The sequence below is a fragment of the Rattus norvegicus genome, chromosome 12 (assembly GCF_021556685.1).
Source record: "Rattus norvegicus strain SHRSP/BbbUtx chromosome 12, alternate assembly SHRSP_T2T, whole genome shotgun sequence".
Taxonomy (NCBI): domain Eukaryota; kingdom Metazoa; phylum Chordata; class Mammalia; order Rodentia; family Muridae; genus Rattus; species Rattus norvegicus.
In genome coordinates this window covers 15,933,860-15,953,336 of record NC_141545.1, presented here as the reverse complement: position 1 = coordinate 15,953,336, position 19,477 = coordinate 15,933,860, and the positions used below count along the sequence as shown (strand labels likewise).

The following is a 19,477-nucleotide window of genomic DNA, read 5'->3' as shown; positions in this document are numbered from 1 at the left end:
GTGCAGCCTGTGTGACTGGAGTCCCCATCATAACTGCGGATGGTTTTTTGTTTTGTTTAGATGTTCCCTGTCATCGAACAGTATGGAGACATTTTGGTAAAATACTTGAGGCAAGAGAAAGGCAAACCTGTCCCTGTGAAAGAGTGAGTGCTGGTCCATTCCTGTGGTTCTGGGAGATGAAGGGTAACTGGGGTGCTGCTTACACAGTCTAGCCACTTGTCCCTGTCCCTTTGGACACCAGATGACATTATATACAGTTTAAAAAGGAACAAGTGTGACAGTAAGAAGTTTGCAGGGGTAGAGGGTGGGTAGGCTGGGAAGGGCTTGATCCATATTCACAAGGCTTTGCTTGTCTCCTGAGAATATGAATACTTTCCCACGCCCTGATGCATCTGTTACACTCCCACACCTGTCTCCCCACAGAGTGTTTGGTGCCTACAGCATGGATGTGATCACCAGCACATCATTTGGAGTGAATGTTGATTCCCTCAACAACCCGAAGGATCCTTTTGTGGAGAAAGCCAAGAAGCTCTTAAGAATTGATTTTTTTGATCCGTTGTTCTTGTCAGTAGGTATGTGGGTGGTTCTTCTGCCTTGTGTTCCATTGCCCTTGTCATGTTTGTCAGTGATTATGTTTGTCAGTTCTGCCTTTCTCTTCCTCACTTCCCTGATTGTAGGGCTCTAGTGGTGTATAGTTCATCTGCCATGTAATTCATCCCCTAAAGGCACAGTTCAGTATTTTCAGTGCATTCAGAGGCATGTAGACCAATTACTTCTCTTTTTGAACATTTTTCTTTGAGACAGGTTTTCACCGTTTGCTCTAGCTGGCCTGAAAATTGCTCTGTATACCAGGCTGTGCTTGAACTTAAAGTGATCCCTCTACCTCTGCCTCTTGAGTGCTGGGATTACATTGTTCACTTCTGAGTCCTGGTTTTATTTTAGAATTCTTTCATTTGTATAAATACAAATTTGTATAAATAGAAATTTGGATAAATACAAATTTGGCTCTCTATAAATCCAGAACTCTCCATGGTTGCAAGATTATAAGGCACGATATTGACTACACCCACCCCTAATTCTAACTTCCCATATCACTTAGATACTGAGACACATCTTCCTCCCCATTTCCTGTCTCTTTCTTTGCTTCGGTATCCAGTCCATACAATTCAGTGCTGCCTGCTACGTGCAGGCTGTCAGTTCAGGTGAGGACCATGCCATCTCCAGGGAATGGTTCCTTGCTCCCCATTCCTGGTTCTGACTTTATTTCCACTCCTGCCTTCATGATGTTCCTTGGGCCTTGATGTGTGAGGTGCTAATATAGATGCTCCATTTAGGGTACAGCACTAAACAGCCCCTCATTCTCAGTACTCTCATTTCTTAGGGATCAACATTGACTGAAGGCCAACCTAGTCCATTACCAATGTCAGTCATAGTGTATTCTGTTCTAGCTATGTTGTAACCTTCCCGGAATCTTGACCTAAGCAACCATCAGTTTACTTCTTCTATATCTGTGTATTCTGGGCATTCCACATCAATGAGATCATAGACTATGGGGTATCTGTACAGGCCTCTTTCATTTAGCACAATATTAAATAAAGCGAATGTTACTATGTCCAGTGTTTGTGATTTTTTTTCTTTCTGAGTGTTGATCACCTGTCCTTGAGCTTGGCTTTTTAAAATTTTCTTTTTTAATTTTTTTGAGACAGAGTTTCACTGTATAGCCCTGACTGTTCGTTTTGTGTCTGTGTGACTTGGTGTTTTTGTGTCATGTGTAGATCAGAGGATAACTTGCAGCAGTTGGTTCTGCCCTTCACAGGGTGGGTTCCAGGGATCAAACAGGTAGTCGGTCTTCTCTGCAGGAACCTTTAGCTATTGTGCCATCCTAATGGCCCTTGTATTTTCTTTGTGAATCCACATGAACTCCAGGAGTCGAGTTAAACTTAAGCATCACATGGCAGCTTTGGTTACTCCAACGTGTGGAAGCAGTATAGTTCTGACCCAGCGTGAGCCAGGTCCTGGAGAGATGGCTTCTTGTTGAGACACTGGTGACTTGTTCTTGGGATTGCTTTATGATTTATTTAAATGAAACTTGCATTTCCTTTAAACCTTATTTTTTCTTTTCCAGTACTCTTTCCATTCCTCACGCCAGTATATGAGATGTTAAACATCTGCATGTTCCCAAAAGATTCAATAGAATTTTTCAAAAAATTTGTGTACAGAATGAAGGAAACCCGCCTGGATTCTGTGCAGAAGGTAATGAGTGGTGGTTTCATGAGAGGTTCACATTTTGACAACATGTTGGGCTGTGAATAGGTAATGTGCGCTAATGATAGACAGATAAGGCTAGACTTAGAAAGAATATTTATATTTTCTGGGGGAGGAGGAGTTAGATTTTTAAAATGTTGATTGAGAATAAGCCAGGAATTAACCCTTAGCAATAGGAATGAAAGAGAGAGTACTTTTCATAAGGACTGAAATAAAGAAAAAAAAATCAGCATGGCATAAGGCCTGACCAAGAGCACAGATGTAACAGGATCTCTCCAAACTCTATCCTTTGCTGAGGAACAATTGGCAGTTGATAGTTGTGAAGGGAGGGTGTGGACACTGGTAGGTTTCCCATGTGTCAGTGGATGGTCCCACAGCCCTGCATGTGTGTGCATGACTATTTGGACTCAGTGAGTGATTTAGAAGAGGGCCCGGACTGTGGAAAAGAAATATTACAGACTACAGATGATAGAGAAGGAATTCGATGGAGGAAATAATGGGGTGGAGATGACTGTATCTGGTTGTATACATGTATGAAACTTTCCAATAACAAATAAAAATGATTAAAAAGGGGAAATGCTATTTTCTTCTCCTTCAAAAACATTTTCAAAAATTTAGAGTAATTGCTTAAAGTCCTATCTCTTGTAGTTTACTGTAAAAGTGGCTGATGTGGAAGCTAGTAACTTCTGGATTTAGCCACTCCTGCTTTTGTTCCTTGATGACTAAAGCAATCATAGCCACAGTTTTGAATTTATGGGAGCCATGTTCTCAGGCAGGAGAGAATTATGCTTCTGCACTTCTGATCCACCTCTGACCTCTGACCTTGCCCTTGCCCTTCCACTTTTGCAATTCTCCTTCTGTTTCCAGCATCGAGTGGATTTTCTTCAGCTGATGATGAATGCTCATAATGATTCTAAAGACAAAGAATCTCATACAGGTAAGCAAGTCCTTCCTGGTTCGTGGGCAAGGAAGCTCTTGGGAAGTAGATGGGCTGTACAAGTGCTTTTCTAAGTAGAATGATACCTCTGCCGAGTTACTGAAAGACAGACATGGCTGTTATCAACATGGAATTTTCTGGATGCACATGGGCATAACTTAGCTCCTAACATAAAGTGTGGTCATGATGGACATCTCCAGTGGTCTCCGTGTTAACTGCATGAGCACAGGTGTAGTTTGTGTCTTTCCCAGCACACAGTCTCAGAGCTCTGCCTAGACTCTATGTCTAATCATCCTGTCAGGGGGCATGTACCCAAAGGGTGCTGAACCTTTCTGCGAGACCCTGTTGGGCATGTTTTCTCTACCCTAATCCGTGGTAAAGATTTACTTTTCCTTTGCGTGATGTGTAAATAGCTTCTGGGGAAACCCTCTTGAACAAACGCACTGGTTCTCTTTATTTTTTTATGCACTCAAAAATCAGAGACTTAAAGTTCTTGTCATACTTGCTTGGTTAGAGTCAGACCAAAGTATTTTATATTATTTATGGCTATTGCAAAGGGTATCATTTCCCTAATTTCTTTCTCAGCCCGTTTATCCTTTGATAGAGGAAGGCTACTGATTTGTCTGAGTTAATTTTATAACCAGCCACTTTCCTGAAGTTGTTTATCAGGGTTAGTAGTTCTCTGGTGGAGGTTTTGGGGTCACTTAAGTATACTATCATATCTGCAGATAGTGGTATTTTGACTTTTCTTTCCCATTTGTAGCTCTTTGGCCTCCTTTTGTTGACTGATTGCTCTGGCTAGGACTTTGAGTATTATATTGGATAGGTATGGAGATAATGGGCAGCCTTGCCAGTCCCTGATTTTAGTGGGGTTGCCTCAAGTTTCTCTCCATTTAGTTTGATTCTGGCTACTGATTTGCTGTATATGGCTTTTACTACGTTTATGTATGGGCCTTGAATTCCTGATCTTTCCAAGACTTTTAACATGAAGAGGTGTTGAATTTTGTCAAATGCTTTCTCAGGGTCTAATGAGATGATCATGTTTTTTTTTTCTTTGAGTTTGTTTATACACTGTGTTACTTTGATGGGTTTATGTGTATTGAACCATCTCTGCCTCTCTGTGATGAAGTCTACTTGATCATGATGGTAGATCTTTTTGATTTGTTCTTGGATTTGGTTTGCAGGAATTTTATTAATTTTTTCATCGATATTCATAAGGAAAATTGGTCTGAAGTTCTCTTTCTTTGTTGGGTCTCTGTGTGGTTTAGGTATGAGTATGATTGTGGCTTCACAGAACAAATTGGATAGTGTTCCTTCTGTTTCTATTTTGTGAAGTAGTTTGAAGAGTATTGGTATTAGACTGTCTTTGAAGGTCTGATAGAATTCTGCACTGATCCTGGGCTTCTTCTGGTTGGGAGACTTTTAATGACTGCTTCTATTTCTTTAGGGGTTATGTGATTGTTTAGATGGTTTACCTGATCCTGATTGAACTTTGGTATCTGGTACCTGTCTAGAAAATTGTCTATTTCTTCCATATTTTCCCATTTTACTGAGTATAAGCTTTTACAGTAGGATCTGATGATTTTTTGGATTTCCTTGGGTTCCGTTGTTATGCCTCCCTTTTCATTTCTGATTTTGTTAATTTGGCTACTCTCTCTGTGCTCTGCTCTTAGTCTGGCTAAGGGTTTATCTATTTTGTTAATTTTCTAAAAGGACCAGCTCCTGGTTTGTTGATTATTTGTATAGTTCCTTTTGTTTCTACCTGGTTGATTTATGTCCTGAGTGTGATTATTTCCTGCCATATACTCCTCTTGGGTGTATTTGCTTCTTTTTGGTTCAGTGATTTCAGATGTGCTGTCTAGCTACTAGTGTATGCTCTCTCCAGTTTCTTTTTGGAGGCACTCAGAGCTATAAGTTTTCCTCCTAGCACTGCTTTCATTGTGTCCCATAAGTTTGGGTCTGTTTTGCCTTCATTTTCATTAAATTCTAAAAAGTCTTTGATTTCTTCTTTGACCAAGTTATTACTGAGTAGAGTGTTGTTCACCTTTCATGTGTATGTGGGCTTTTTTTGTTTTTGTTTTTATTTTTGTTTTTGTTTTTGTAGTTATCGATGACAAGCCTTTGTCTGCGGTGATCTGATAGGATGCATGGGATTATTTCAATCTTCTTGTATCTGTCAAGGCCTGTTTTGTAACAGATTTTATGGTCAGTTTTGGAGAAGTCTCATGAGATGCTGAGAAGAAGATATATTCTTCTGTTTTATGATGAAATGTTCTATAGATCTGTTATATGGATTTGGTTCATAACTACTGTTAGTTTTATTGTGTCTCTGTTTAGTTTCTGTTTCTATGATCTGTCCACTGATGAGAGTGGGATGTTGAAGTTTCCCACTATTATTGTGTGAGGTACAATGTGTACTTAAAGCTTTAGTAAAGTTTCTTTTATAAATGTGGTTGCCCTTGCATTTGGAACATAGATGTCTAGAATTGAGAGTTCATCTTGGTATATTTTTCCTTTGATGAGTATGAAGTGTCCTTCCTTATTTGTTTTGATAGCTTTTGGTTGATAGTTGATTTTGTTTAATATTAGAATGGCTACTCCAACTTGTTTCTTGGTACCATTTGCTTGGAAAATTGTTTTCTAGCCTTTTACTCTAAGGTAGTGTCTGTCTTAGTCACTGAGGTACAGTTTCTGTATGCAGCAAAATGCCAGGTCCTGTTTATGTATTAAGTCTGTTAGTCTTTGTCTCTTTATTCGATAATTGAATCCATTCACGTTAAGAGTTATTAAGGAAAAGTGATCATTGTTTCTTGTTTTTTGTTCTCAGAGTTTCAATTACATTTGTGTCGGTTTCTTCTTATGGGTTTGTTGAAAGAAGTTACTTTCTTGATTTTTTTAGGGTGTAGTTTCTCTCTTTGTGTTGAACTTTTCCATCTATTATCCTTTGTAGGGATTTGTGTAAAGATATTGTAAAAATTTGGTTTTGTAATGGAATTTCTTGGTTTCTCCATCTATGTTAATTGAGAGTTTTGCTGAATATAGTAACCTGGGCTGACATTTGTGTTCTCTTAGAGTCCATATGTCATCTTCTCAGTATTTTCTGGCTTTCAAAGTCTCTGGTGAAAAGTCTGGTGTAATTCTGATAGGTTACTTGATCTTTCCCCCCTTATTGCTTTTAATATTTTCTTTGCTTTGTGCATTTGGTGTTTTGATTATTATGTGATGGGAGGAATTTCTTGTATGTTCATGGGAATCTCTTTAGGTTAGGGAAGTTTTCTTCTACAATTTTGTTGAAGATATTTACTGTCCCTTTAAGTTGGGAGTCTTTGGTCTCTTCTGTACCCATTATCCTTAGGTTTGGTCTTCTCATTGTGTCCTAGAATTCCTGGATGCTTTGTTAGGATTTTTTTTTGCATTTTGCATGTTCTTTGATGGTTGTGTCAATTTTTTTTATGATATCTTTTGCACCCGAGATTCTCTTGTACCTCTTATATTCTGCTGGTGATGCTTGCATCTACGACTCCTGATCTTTTTCTTAGGTTTTCTATCTCCAGAGTTTTCTTCATTTGTGATTTACTTATTGTTTCTATTTCCAATTTTATATTCTGGATGGTTTTGTTCAATTCTTTCACCCATTTTGTTGTATTTTTCCTGTCATTCTTTAAGGGATGTCTATGCTTCCTTTTTAAGGGATTCTACCAGTTTATCTGTGTTCTCCTGTATTTCTTTAAGGTAGTTATTTAAGTCCTCCTTAAAGTCTTCTATCATCATCATGAAATATGAGTTTAAATCTGAATCTTGCTTTTATGGTGTTTTGGGGAATCCAGGACTTGCTGTAGTGGGAGAACTGGGTTCTGATGATGTCAAATAGCCTTGGTTTTTGTTGCTTAGGTTCTTTTATCTTTCTTTTTATTTTTTCTTATTTTAAACATTTTTCTCTTTTATTATATATTTTTAAAGTTACATTTCAAATGTTATCCCCTTCCCCAATTTCCCCACAGAAACCTGCCATCTCCCTCTGCTTTTGTGTGGGTGCTCCCCCTGCCCACTCCATCCCACCTCCTTGCCCTGGCATTCCCCTACACTGGGGCATCACATCTTGACAGGACCAAGGGCTTCTCCTCATATTGATATCCAACAAGGCCATCCTCTGTTACATATGTGACTGGAGCCATAAGTCCATCCTTTTGTATTCTTGGGATGGTGGTTTAGTCCCTGGGAACTCTGGGGCATCTGGCTGGTTGATACTGTTTTTCTTCCTATGGGGTTGCAAACCTCTTCAGCTCTTTCAGTCCTTTCTCTAACTCCTCTATTGTGGACTCTGTTCTCAGTTCAATGGTTGGCTGTAAACATTTGTTCAGATTCTGCCAAAGCCTCCCAGCATGCACTCCTTGGCAGATGCAATATTGTCTGGGTTTGGTGGCTGTATATGGGATTGTTGCTTAGGTTCTTGTGCTTGTCTCTCACCATCTGTTTATCTCTGGTGTTAGTTGGTCTTGCTGTCTCTAATGAGAGCCAGTTCCTCCTGTGAGCCAGTGAACTTAGGAGTGTCAGTGCTGCTGGGAGACCAGCTCTCTCTTGGCAGATTTTGGGTCTGGAGATCTTTGCCTCGGGTTAACTTTGGGATGCAGATAGAGACCGGAAGGATCCTGTCCCCATTTGTCTGCAGTTCCTGAGCCCTGTGGTCTCCTGGTTGGTCACTCTTTGGCCAGTTATTGGAGCAAAAGTGTTTGTCTCATCTGTAAACTTAGGAGTACAGCAGTCATGGGACACCAGCTCTCTCAGGGCGGTATTTGGGTCCAGAGAACTGTGCCACATGGTTAACTCTGAGGTGCAAATTGAAGCCAGAGGCCTGTTTTATTTTAGATTGCTTAAATAAATATTAATTTTAAAGATAGTCACTGAGTGTGGGTTTCTAGTCCAGTTTAGGTTTAGGAGACATCCTGACATGACTTATGATTTTCTCCTCATCTCCTCTGTTATGGTCCATTCTGACATGACTCACCTGAGATGTTTTCTTACATCCAGCCCTATCCGATATGGAGATCACAGCCCAGTCAATCATTTTTATTTTTGCTGGATATGAACCCACCAGCAGCACACTTTCCTTTGTCCTGCATTCCCTGGCCACTCACCCAGATACACAGAAGAAACTGCAGGAGGAGATCGACAGGGCTCTGCCCAATAAGGTGAGAGGATGGTATAGGAGGGAAAAGGAAAAGCCTCAACAAAGACCCTTTCTTGTCACCTGCAATGGTGTGTGTGTGTGTGTGTGTGTGTGTGTGTGTGTGTGTGTGTGTGTAAAGGTTAGAGGACATCTTTGAGGCTGGTCCTTGTTTTCTACCTTGTTTTGCACAGGGTTTCATTGTTTTGTTACTGTATATACCGGGCATTCTGGCCCCTGAACTTTATGGAATCTCCAGTTGTCACTTTCTTTCTTTGCTGTGTGAGCACTAAGATTACAAATGTGTGTATATTTGTGAGTGTGTGTGTGTGTTAGTATGTGTCATTTTTAAGTAGATCCTGAACTGAGGTCATTATACTTGCATAGCAAGCACATAAATCACTGAGCCATCTTTCCAATTCCAGTATTTTTTACATGTATGTATGTATGTATACATGTATGTGTGTATGTATGTATGTACATGAGTGTATATACATATGTGGGAATGTGTGCTGCATCATGTGTGTGGAGTTCAAAGGACAACTTGAAGAAACTGGTTTTCTCTTTCCACTATGTAAAATTTAGGGGTCCAAATCTGGTCAGGTGCCTTTGCTCATTGAGCTGTCTCAGCAGCCCTTGATAATTTGTAACAAGAACATAAGTGCTATTTTTTCCCAGCACCATTTAGTAATTATCATAAAAGGGCCCCAAAAGGAGAAATGAGCAATAAGTCCTCTCATGGCAACAGAAGGTTGTTGTGACACAGGGCTTGGACTGGTGTGTCTATTATCTAGAACCACAGAGTTCCAAGCAAGCAACATCCACATAAACTGTGTGATGTTAAGGATATACAGTTATCATTCAGCTCTCTGCATTTCCTGTTGGATCTGTTGTGTCCCAGCTTCTGTGCAACGAGTAAGACTAGCCTGGGCCTTGATTAAGCTGCATGGATTGACTCAGCTCTGTGCCATGGTTCCCCCTATCTATTTATAGTTATAGGTAAAGAAGCCAAGGTGTGAACCTGGTATCCATCTCTTTATTTCTCTCTGTATGTATGTAAATGTGTACACACAGGTGTGTGTGTGTGTGTGTGTGTGTGTGTGTGTGTAGGTCACAGACCTACATTGGGTATATTTCTAAATCCCTTTTCACCATGTGTTTTGAGATAGGCTCTTCTGGTAAACCTGGAACATATCAACTTGGTTAGGCTGTCTAGCCAATGAGCATCAGTCACATTCTATTTCAGTCTACGTACTGCTGGGAATATAGATGGGTGCCACAGTGTCAGGATTTATGGATGATTTATATGTGAACTTTGGCACACAAGACTGAATGCTAGACATTTAAATAATTGAGATATCTTCCAGGTACCAAGTGATAGTTATTCAAATCACTTTGTAAGAAACTTGAGAAATGGCACAACGATTAAGAGCACTGGCTGCTATTCCATAGGATGTATCCATACTTGAGTCCCAGCATAAAAATGACTGCTCTCCATAGTTACAGGAGATCTGATTTCCTCCTTTGGCTTCTGTGGGCACTGTTACTCAACTGGCATACATAAACATATGGAAGCAAAACACCTACATATATAAAATAAAACAGTTTAACAAACCTTTTAAAATTTATTGTAAGTACTAACTAAGATCCCGTGAGTTGCTGAGCTTGACTTTGGGCCCACTGAGAATTCAACACTAGACACAGTTGAAAGTTAATCTAAGATCTCAGCACAAGTCTTTTTCTTTTTCCCAGGCACCTCCCACCTATGATACTGTGATGGAAATGGAATACCTGGATATGGTGTTGAATGAAACCCTCAGATTGTATCCAATTGGTAATAGACTTGAGAGAGTCTGTAAAAAAGATGTTGAAATCAATGGTGTGTTTATGCCCAAAGGGTCAGTGGTCATGATTCCATCTTATGCTCTTCACCGTGATCCACAGCACTGGCCAGAGCCTGAGGAATTTCGCCCAGAAAGGTACCAGAACCGCATTCTGCACTATGCAGGCCTGTGTATGCTATGATGTCTCTTACAGGAAGATGATCCAAGTTTGATTTTGCATCCACTCTGTGAGGAGAATGGCAGAGAGAGGGAAAGAGAGAGAGAAGAGGGGAAGTGAGATGGGAAGGAAATAAGACCAATTAAATACAGGATGTTTTCTGCCTTCTTCCTTAAGTAGTTAATGAACAACTTCAATGTGAAGCAGGGACTCACTTTTCTTGTAGTGGAAATGAAATGCGCTTCTCAGGGTTGTGACAGAACATCATCCTAAATGGATTTTTAGTGTTTAAAGATGTGGTTCCTTTCTTGTTTCTTTTTACTTTCTGACAATTACATGAATGGATAATGGATTCTGGTCATTTTCACCTCACACTGCCCTGTCTTTTCTCCCTCCCATTCATTTGGAATCCCTGTCTGTCTTCAACCAGTCCTCCTGCTGGTTTTTCTTTCTTGTGATTTATTGTAACTTTTGAGTTTACTTATGGTTGCTTACATAAGCATATGTGTTGGAGTTCTATTAAGGAGAATGGTCAACTCACCAGTGGCTGCACTAGTGAAGGAAAAATCCCTCACCCACCAAGCATTTATTTTAAACAGCTCCTGAGGGAGGTGGCATCTCATGGGCTCCCTTTCCCACCCATGCTGGAATTGATGATATGTCTAGTCTTATGTAGGCACCCACAGCTGCTGTGAGTTGATGAGTGCAATAGGTGTGTCATGTCTGAAAGGCAGTACTTCACAACACCCATTTCCTGTCCTGGCGCTAACATTCTGTCTGCCCCTCCCTCTGTGATGTTTCCTGAGCTTTGGAGGGGGTGAGCACTCCACCACCACTTCTCAGCAGTATGACCAGTCAAGAGTTTCTGTGTTCACTGCATCTCATTGCAAACTGAAGCTTTTCTGGCAAAGGCTGAGATCAGCACTAAGTTTTGTGTGTAAAGATAAATATTTAGAAGGCATTTTGGTCCCATGTCCATTTAGCAAAACAATAGTACTACATTCTTTTCTATAATGTCTGGAGCCATGGGATTTTGACTAGATTTTCAGTGCTAGGCATTAATTGACCCTCTAAAGAACCAGAAAATGGTTGGTTCCCCCTACCCCATAATACCCCTATTCTACTAGTGTGTGCCCATACAAGGATGCATTGTTTTCAAACAGCATTTATCTTATCTCAACCATATGGAGACACTTTTAAGATAACTGGAATGGAAAGGGTATTTAGTGTAAAATTCTCAGTGCCAAATATCTGCAAGCAGACGTTCAATGAACCTTTCCCAAGCCACCTGCGTGTTACTGATTAGATGCCAAAAGGTAACTTCACATGTGTAGCTCTTATGCTTTTATCCTATATCAACTTGTCTTCTATTGTTATGTTTCCAGGTTCAGCAAGGAGAACAAGGGCAGCATTGATCCTTATGTATATCTGCCCTTTGGAAATGGACCCAGGAACTGCATTGGCATGAGGTTTGCTCTCATGAATATGAAACTCGCTCTCACTAAAGTTCTGCAAAACTTCTCCTTCCAGCCTTGTAAGGAAACACAGGTGAGGGCAAAACTATTTCTACAAATAGTGTTTTATGGTAGGAAGTTTTCCAACAGAATGTTCTGTGCATAAAAATGATAATGTATGTTTGAGGTTTAATAATTTGTTTTCTGGCCAAATGGGCTATTGTATCCAGGTATTAACTAAGGAGCCTTTGGTCCTATGTCTGTATAGAATAGAACTTAATATTACAAAGAGTTAGTGTAGGTCAGTGGGACAGGATTCTATGCATTATATTTGAAATTCTAGTCATGTCCATTGGAGAATGGTATGTCATGTAATATTCATAGGTGCAATGCTCATATCTTCAATGTTTGTTGCATGTTGCACTCTTCTTTCAGAGCTCACAGAAACCCCCTTCTCACAGTCTTTTCAACCAGTCTATGTAGATTAGAATCTATTTAAAACATGGTATCTGAGATGTTTCTCTGTTGGCAAAATGCTTACCTGTCATAAACAAATCTATGTTTCTAATCTAATGTCATGAACAAGCTATGATATTATATACCTGTAAACCCTGCAGTCAGGAGTTAGAGGCTAGAGGATCAGAATTTCAAGAAGCCCTTATCCACTTAGCATATTTGAAGCCAACATGGGCTATGTGTCTCCAAAAGAAACCAGAAACTCAAGATGTCTGATTTTTTTTGAAATTCTAATATAATTTACCCAGAGTGTGGCTTTAAAAGTTCACCTCTGATTTCCCATGTGATGACAAGTTGAGAATCAATATTTTAAAAGACATTTGCTGGGTCTCATGAGATGGCTCAGTTGATAAGAGCACTTGCTGCTCTTTGAAGTGACTTGAATTTAGTTTCCAGTACCCTCATGGTGGCTCATAACCATTTGTAAGTTTAGTTCCAGGGTGTCTGTTGGCCTACTCTGGCTTCTCTTGACATTTCCCACTTGCGACATATGCAATGTGCAGGCAAAATGCTTCTATACATATAATTAGTTTTTAAAAACGTTGCATGTTATGATGAACTTTAACTTAATGGGACATCTTAATGATTTTGACTGATTTCTCAGGATAGCTGCTCTAGAAAATAGGTAGTCATTGTATTTCCATAAATTATGTATCTTTTATTCTGCTCTCATGCTTCAAGTTCTTGTTCACTCTGTAAATTAGTCTTCCTCTTAGGTTTCTCTCCTTATTTACTCCATATTCAACTTTTGGGTTTTGAACACTGTTTTCATCACACATATGTCATTAAACCTCCAGTTTTTTAATGTTTGTTTCTCTGCATCGAAGGATATTCCCTCTCTTTTGCATATCACCTCATATTATTCTGTCCACATACTCCAAATGGTTCTTTTAAAACATTTTTTCTTTTATTGGATATTTTTAAATTTACATTTCAAATGTTATTTCCTTTCCTGGTTTCCTGGACATAAGCCCCCTAACCCATCCCACTCCCCTTCTTCTATAATGGTGTTCCCCTCCCAATCCACCCTTCTTCTCATACCCTACCCCCCGACATTCTCCTACATTGGGGGTGCAACCTTGCCAGGATCAAGGACTTCTCCTTCCATTGGTGTTCAACCAGGTCCTCCTCTGCTATATATGCAGCTGGAGCCATGGGTCAGTCCATGTATATTCTTTGGGTAGTGGTTTAGTCCCTCAGAGTTCTGGTTGGTTGGAATTGTTGTTCTTATGGGATTGCAAGCTTCTTTAGCTCTTTCAATCCTTTCTCTAATTCCTCCAATGGGGGTCCCATTCTCAGTTTAATAGTCTGCTGCTAGCATTTGCCTCTATATTTGACATGCTCTGACTGTGTCTCTCAGAAGACATCTATATCCGGCTCCTGTTAGCATGCACTTCTTAGCTTCATCAATCTTATCTAGTTTTGGTGGGGCCACATATGGTGCAGGCTCTGAATGGCTGCTCCAAACTTTGCCTCTATATCCTTTCCTGTGAATATTTTTGTTCCCCTTTTAAGGAGTGAAGCATCCGCACTTTGTCATCCTTCTTCTTGAGCTTCATGTTGTCTGTGGATTGTATCTTGGGGTATCCAAGATTTTGGGCTAATATCCACTTATCAGTGAGTGAATGCGTATTTTTCTGTGATTGGTTTACCTCACTCACGATGATATTTTTTAGTTCCATCCATTAGCCTATGAATTTCTTGGAGTCATTGTTTTTGATAGCTAAATATTACTCCTTTATGTAAATGTACCACAATTTCTTTATCCATTCTTCTTTTGAATGGTATCTGGGTTCTTTCCAGCTTCTGGTTATTATAAATAAGGCTGCTATGAACATAGTGGAGCATGTGTCTTTGTTATATGTTGGAGCATCTTTCGGGTATATACCCAGGAGTGGTATACCTAGGTCGTCAGGTAGTACAGTGTCCAATTTTCTGAGGAACCTCCAGACTGATTTCCAGAGAGGTTGCAATCCCACCAACAATGGAGGAGTGTTCCTCTTTCTCCACATCCTCACCAGCATGTGTTCTCACCTGAGTTTTTGATCTTAGGCATTCTGACTGGTATGAGGTAGAATCTCAGGGTTGTTTTGATTTGCATTTACCTTATGACTAAGGATGTTGAACATTTATTTATGTACTTCTCAGCCATTCGATATTCCTCAGCTGAGAATTCTTTGTTTAATTCTGCACCTCATTTTAAAATAGGGTTATTTGGTTCTCTAGAGTCTATCTTTTTGAGTTTTTCTGTATATTTTGAATATTGGGCCTCTATCCAATGTAGGATTGGTTAAGAGCTTTTCCCAGTCTGTTGGTTGTTGTTTTGTCCTAATGATCGTATCCTTTGCCTTACAGAAGCTTTGCAGTTTTATGAGATCCCATTTGTTGATTCTTGATCTTAGAGCATAAGCCATTGATGTTTTGTTCAGGAAAATTTCCCCAGTGCCCATTTGTTGAAAATTCTATCTTTTCCCCCATTGGATGATTTTAACTCCTTTGTCCAAGATCACTTGATCATAGATGTGTGAGTTCATTTCTGGGTCTTCAATTTTATTCCACTGATCTACCTGCCTGTCTCTGTACCAATACCATACTGTTTTTTATCACTATTTCTCTGTAATACTGCTTGAGTCAGGGATGTTGATTCCCCCAGTAGTTCTTTTATTGTTGAGTATAGTTTTGCTATCTTGGATTTTGTGTTATTCAAATGAATTTTCAAATTGCTCTTTCTAACTCTATGAAGAATTGAGTTGGAATTTTGATTGGGATTGGATTGAATCTGTATTGCATTTTGCTTTTGGCAAACTGGACATTTTTACTATATTAATCATGCCAATCCATGAGCATGGGAGATCTTTCCATCTTCTGAGATCTTTAATTTCTTTCTTCAAAGACTTGAAGTTCTTGTCATACAGATCTTTCATTTGCTTGGTTAAAGTCACACCGAGGTATTTTATGGTTTTGGGAGTATTGTGAAGGGTGCCATTTCCCTCATTTCTTTCTCAGCCTGTTTATCCTTTGAGTAGAGGAAGGCTACTGATTTGTTTGAGTTAATTTTATACCCATTTACTTTGGTGACATTGTTTATGAGGATTAGTAGTTCTCTGGTGGAACTTTTGGGGTCACTTAAGTACACTACCATATCATCTGCAAATAGTGATGTTTTGACTTCTTCTTTTCCAATTTTTATCCATTTCACCTCTTTTCCTTGTCTGATTGCTCTGGCTAGGTCTTTGAGTACTATGTTGAATAAGTAGGGAGAGAGTGGGCAGCCTTGTCTAGTCCCTGATTTTAGTGGGATTGCTTCAAGTTTCCCTCCATTTAGTTTAATGTTAGCTACTGGTTAGCTGTATATTGGTTTTACTATGTTTACATTTGGGCCTTGAATTCCTGATTTTTCCAGGGCTTTTATCATGAAGAGGTGTTGAATTTTGTCAATGCTTTCTCAGCATCTAATGAAATGATCATGTGTTTTTTTCCTTTGAGTTTGTTTACATAGTAGATTACGTTGATGGATTTCTGTATGTTGAACCATCCCTGCATCTCTAGGATGAACCTTATTTGATCATGATGGATGATGATTTTTATGTATTCTTGGATTCAGGTTGCCAGAATTTTATTGAATATTTTTACGTCAATATTCATTGGGGAAATTGGTCTCAAGTTCTTTTCCTTTGTTGGGTCTTTATGTGGTTTAGGTATGAGTGTAATTGTGGCTTCATAGAATGAAGTGCTCTGTTTCTATTTTGTGGAATAGTTTGGATAGCATTGGTATGAGGTCTTCCTGTAGGTCTGATAGAATTCTGCACTAAAGCCATCTGATCCTGGGTTCTTTTTTGTTGGGAGACTTTTAATAACTGCTTCTATTTCTCTAGCAGTTATGAGGTTGTTTATATGGTGTATATGTTCCTGATTTAACTTTGGTAACTCATATTTGTACAGAAAATTGTCCATTTCCTCCAAATTTTCCAGTTTTGTTGAATATAGGCTTTTGTAGTAGGATCTGATAATTTTTTGAATTTCCTCAGATTCTGTTGTTATGTCTCCCTTTTTATTTCTGTTTTTGTTAATTTGAATCCACTGTCTGTGTCCTCTGTTAGTCTGGCTAAGGGTTTATGTATCTTGTTGATTTTCTCAAAGAACCAGCTCTTGGTTTTGTTGATTTTTTTTGTATAGTCCTTTTCGTTTCTACTTGGTTGATTTCAGCTCTGAGTTTGATTATTTCCTGCCTTCTACTCCTCTTGGGTGTATTTGCTTCTTTTTGTTCTAGAGCTTTCAGTTGTGCTGTCAAGCTGCTCATGTATGCTCTCTCCTGTTTCTTTTTGGAGGCACTCAGAGCTATGAGTTTTCCTTTTAGCACTGTTTTCATTGTGTCCTATAAGTTTGGGTACGTTGTGTCTTCATTTTCATTAAATTCTAAAAAGTCTTTACTTGTTTTCTTCATTTCTTCATTGACAAAGTTATCATTGGTAGAGCGTTGTTCAACTTCCATGTGTATGTGGGTTTTCTCTCATTTTTGTTGTTATTGAAGACCAGCTTTAGTCCGTGGTGATCTGATAGGATGCATGGGATTATTTCTATCTTCTTGTATCTGTTGAGGCTTGTTTTGGCTAATTATATGGTCAATTTTAGAGAAGGTTCCATGAGGTGCTGAAAAGAAGGTATATTCTTTTGTTTTAGGATGAAATGTTCTGTAAATATCTGTTAAGTCCATTTGGTTTATAACTTCTATTAGTTTCCCTATGTTTTTGTTTAGTGTCTGTTTCCATGATCTGTCTATTGATGAGAGTGGTGTGTTGAAATCTCCTACTATTATTGTGTGAGGTGCAATATGTGTTTTAGAGCTTTAGTAAGGTTTCTTTTATGAATGTAGGTGCCCTTGCATTTGGAGCATAGATATTTAGGATTGAGAATTCATCTTGGTGGATTTTTCCTTTGATGAATATGAAGTGTCCTTCCTTATCTTTTTTTGATAACTTTTGGTTGAAAGTCAATTTTATTCGATATTAAAATGGCTACTCCACCTTGTTTCTTTGGACCATTTGCTTGGAAAGTTGTTTTCCAGTCTTTTACTCCGAGGTAGTTTCTGTCTTTGTCTCTGAAGTGTGTTTCTTGTATGAGGCAAAATGCTGGTTCCTCTTTACATATCCAGCCTGTTAGTCTATGTCTTTTTATTGGGGAATTAAGTTCATTGATGTTAAGAGATATTAAGGAATAGTCAGTGTTGCTTCCAGTATTTTTGTTGTTAGAGGTGGAATTATGTTTGTGTGTCTCTCTCTTTTGGTTTCATTCAATTTTCACATTGAAAATAGAGGGAATGTTTGAAAGTATGGCTTACAGTTAAAATTTTACTTCATAAAAACAGTAATTTAAAGTTTAACAGGAGCATTCATGTAAATATTTATATGTATATATTTTTTGTATGCCTCCATCAAAAACATGTCTGTAGTACTTAAAATTATAAAAGAGTAAAACCAGACATTTAGAAAAAGCACTTACATTGTATTTTCCTGAATAACTTGTCCTTGTTTCATGTAAAGGCTTTGCTGAAATTATAGGACTTGGACAATTAGAATGTGGCTCCTCTGTATTGATGGGAATTTTTTTGACAGATGGACGGATGTGTTTATTCTTTCATCTGTTCCTTAAGGCAGTTATATAGCTTTATCTACACCAAACCTCACTTATTTTCAGACGTTATCAGTAAAGCATTTAAAGTATGCACAGGGATTTAGAGAGACAAAACACAGTTCTTGTTTTGAGACTCCATGTCACGCTTGGCCTGGGGCAGATACTCTTTCAGGTTCCACTCATCTTAAGATTGACATGTCTCTGCTTCCATGAAAAATTGCTCCCTACCCTTTCTTATGATTATAAGATTTATCTATTGGAAGTTTTCCACATTCATTACTGAAGTGTACAATGCATTACAGAAAACCCTGTGGGGTCAGAAATTCCTATGCACCACACACATCCTTGAAGCCAAGAATAGATGCTAGAAAAGCAAGTAACATATGTCTCCTCCAGAAGAATTTCCCTGAATATGTTGAACCGTATTGGTGATACATGATCTTGGAGCTGAGGATTGTTAATAGAATTGGAATGTATCCTCATATGGTTATTTCCCACATTTGAAAACCAAAATAAGTTTTCATGACTTAAAAAATTAATAGGAAATAAAGACTAAGAAAAAGGTAGACATGAGAAACTTACCTGTTTTATCCTAAATCAGCACAGAACATACGTTGTATAAATCAGCATGAAGGTGTTTTGGGTCCTGGATACATTAAATTCTCAGTCACCATTTTACATAATGTATGTTTGAATACATACTCTTACCATTCAAGTGAGACAGCTTGGAGGATAAGGAAGTGAGAACATATGACTTTAAATGCAGCCCCCCACCCCCTGCATAGCATATTATCCCAAACACTTTTTTTTTTTTTTTTACTTTTCTTTTGGTGATGTTGTTGGTTTATTCACTAGTTCTTAATATTCTTTGTCCCCTGTTGCAGATACCTCTGAAATTAAGCAGACAAGGACTTCTTCAACCAACAAAACCCATTATTCTAAAGGTTGTGCCACGGGATGAAATCATAACTGGATCATGATTTTCCCTCAAGGAGTTCTGCTGAATTCTTCAGAAATGTGGTGTCTAAGAACACCAGACCCTTTAATTTATGTCATGAATAAAATTCAGATGAAATTAGGGCTTAATCGACTTTGTTTTGATTTGGTACATCTTTGCTCTTTCTCAGTGTCTACAATGTACCCATCTAATATAAAGGAAATGACAAGTCAGTGACAGAACAGGAACTTAACCTTTGGTGATTCTCATGGGACTACCTCCATCCACATCTGGTTGTCTCTGTTAATTTCTTTTGATAGTAACCTTGTCTCTGTAATTTGATCAAGAATTTTTCATGAAAATGTGAACTATTGTGACAACTTTAATTGTAGATTTGGTATCAGATGTTTTAGATGCATTATTCTACACTAAATGTTACATGGAAAAAATGTGAATAAACACTTCTTTAAAAATCCCCATTTTAAAAGTGCTTTCACATTCTTTGAGAGCTTTATAGAATGTATTTTGATATTAATTCCTTTCCCCTAACTATTCTGAGATTCTATCCCATC

General features: G+C 38.6%; 1 protein-coding gene across 1 annotated transcript in view; it reads left to right on the top strand.

The window, feature by feature from the left end:
* Nucleotides 1-19,049, top strand: part of Cyp3a23-3a1 (cytochrome P450, family 3, subfamily a, polypeptide 23-polypeptide 1) — a 28,782-nt gene extending 9,733 nt beyond the window's left edge. The window contains exons 6-13 of the mRNA NM_013105.2: nt 61-143; nt 424-572; nt 2,126-2,253; nt 3,133-3,202; nt 8,231-8,391; nt 10,119-10,345; nt 11,753-11,915; nt 18,853-19,049. Coding sequence (NP_037237.2) covers nt 61-143; nt 424-572; nt 2,126-2,253; nt 3,133-3,202; nt 8,231-8,391; nt 10,119-10,345; nt 11,753-11,915; nt 18,853-18,948 — 1,077 coding nt within the window. The 3' untranslated portion in view covers nt 18,949-19,049. The remainder of the gene's footprint in view (nt 1-60; nt 144-423; nt 573-2,125; nt 2,254-3,132; nt 3,203-8,230; nt 8,392-10,118; nt 10,346-11,752; nt 11,916-18,852) is intronic.
* The last annotated feature ends 428 nt before the right edge of the window (nt 19,050-19,477 follow it).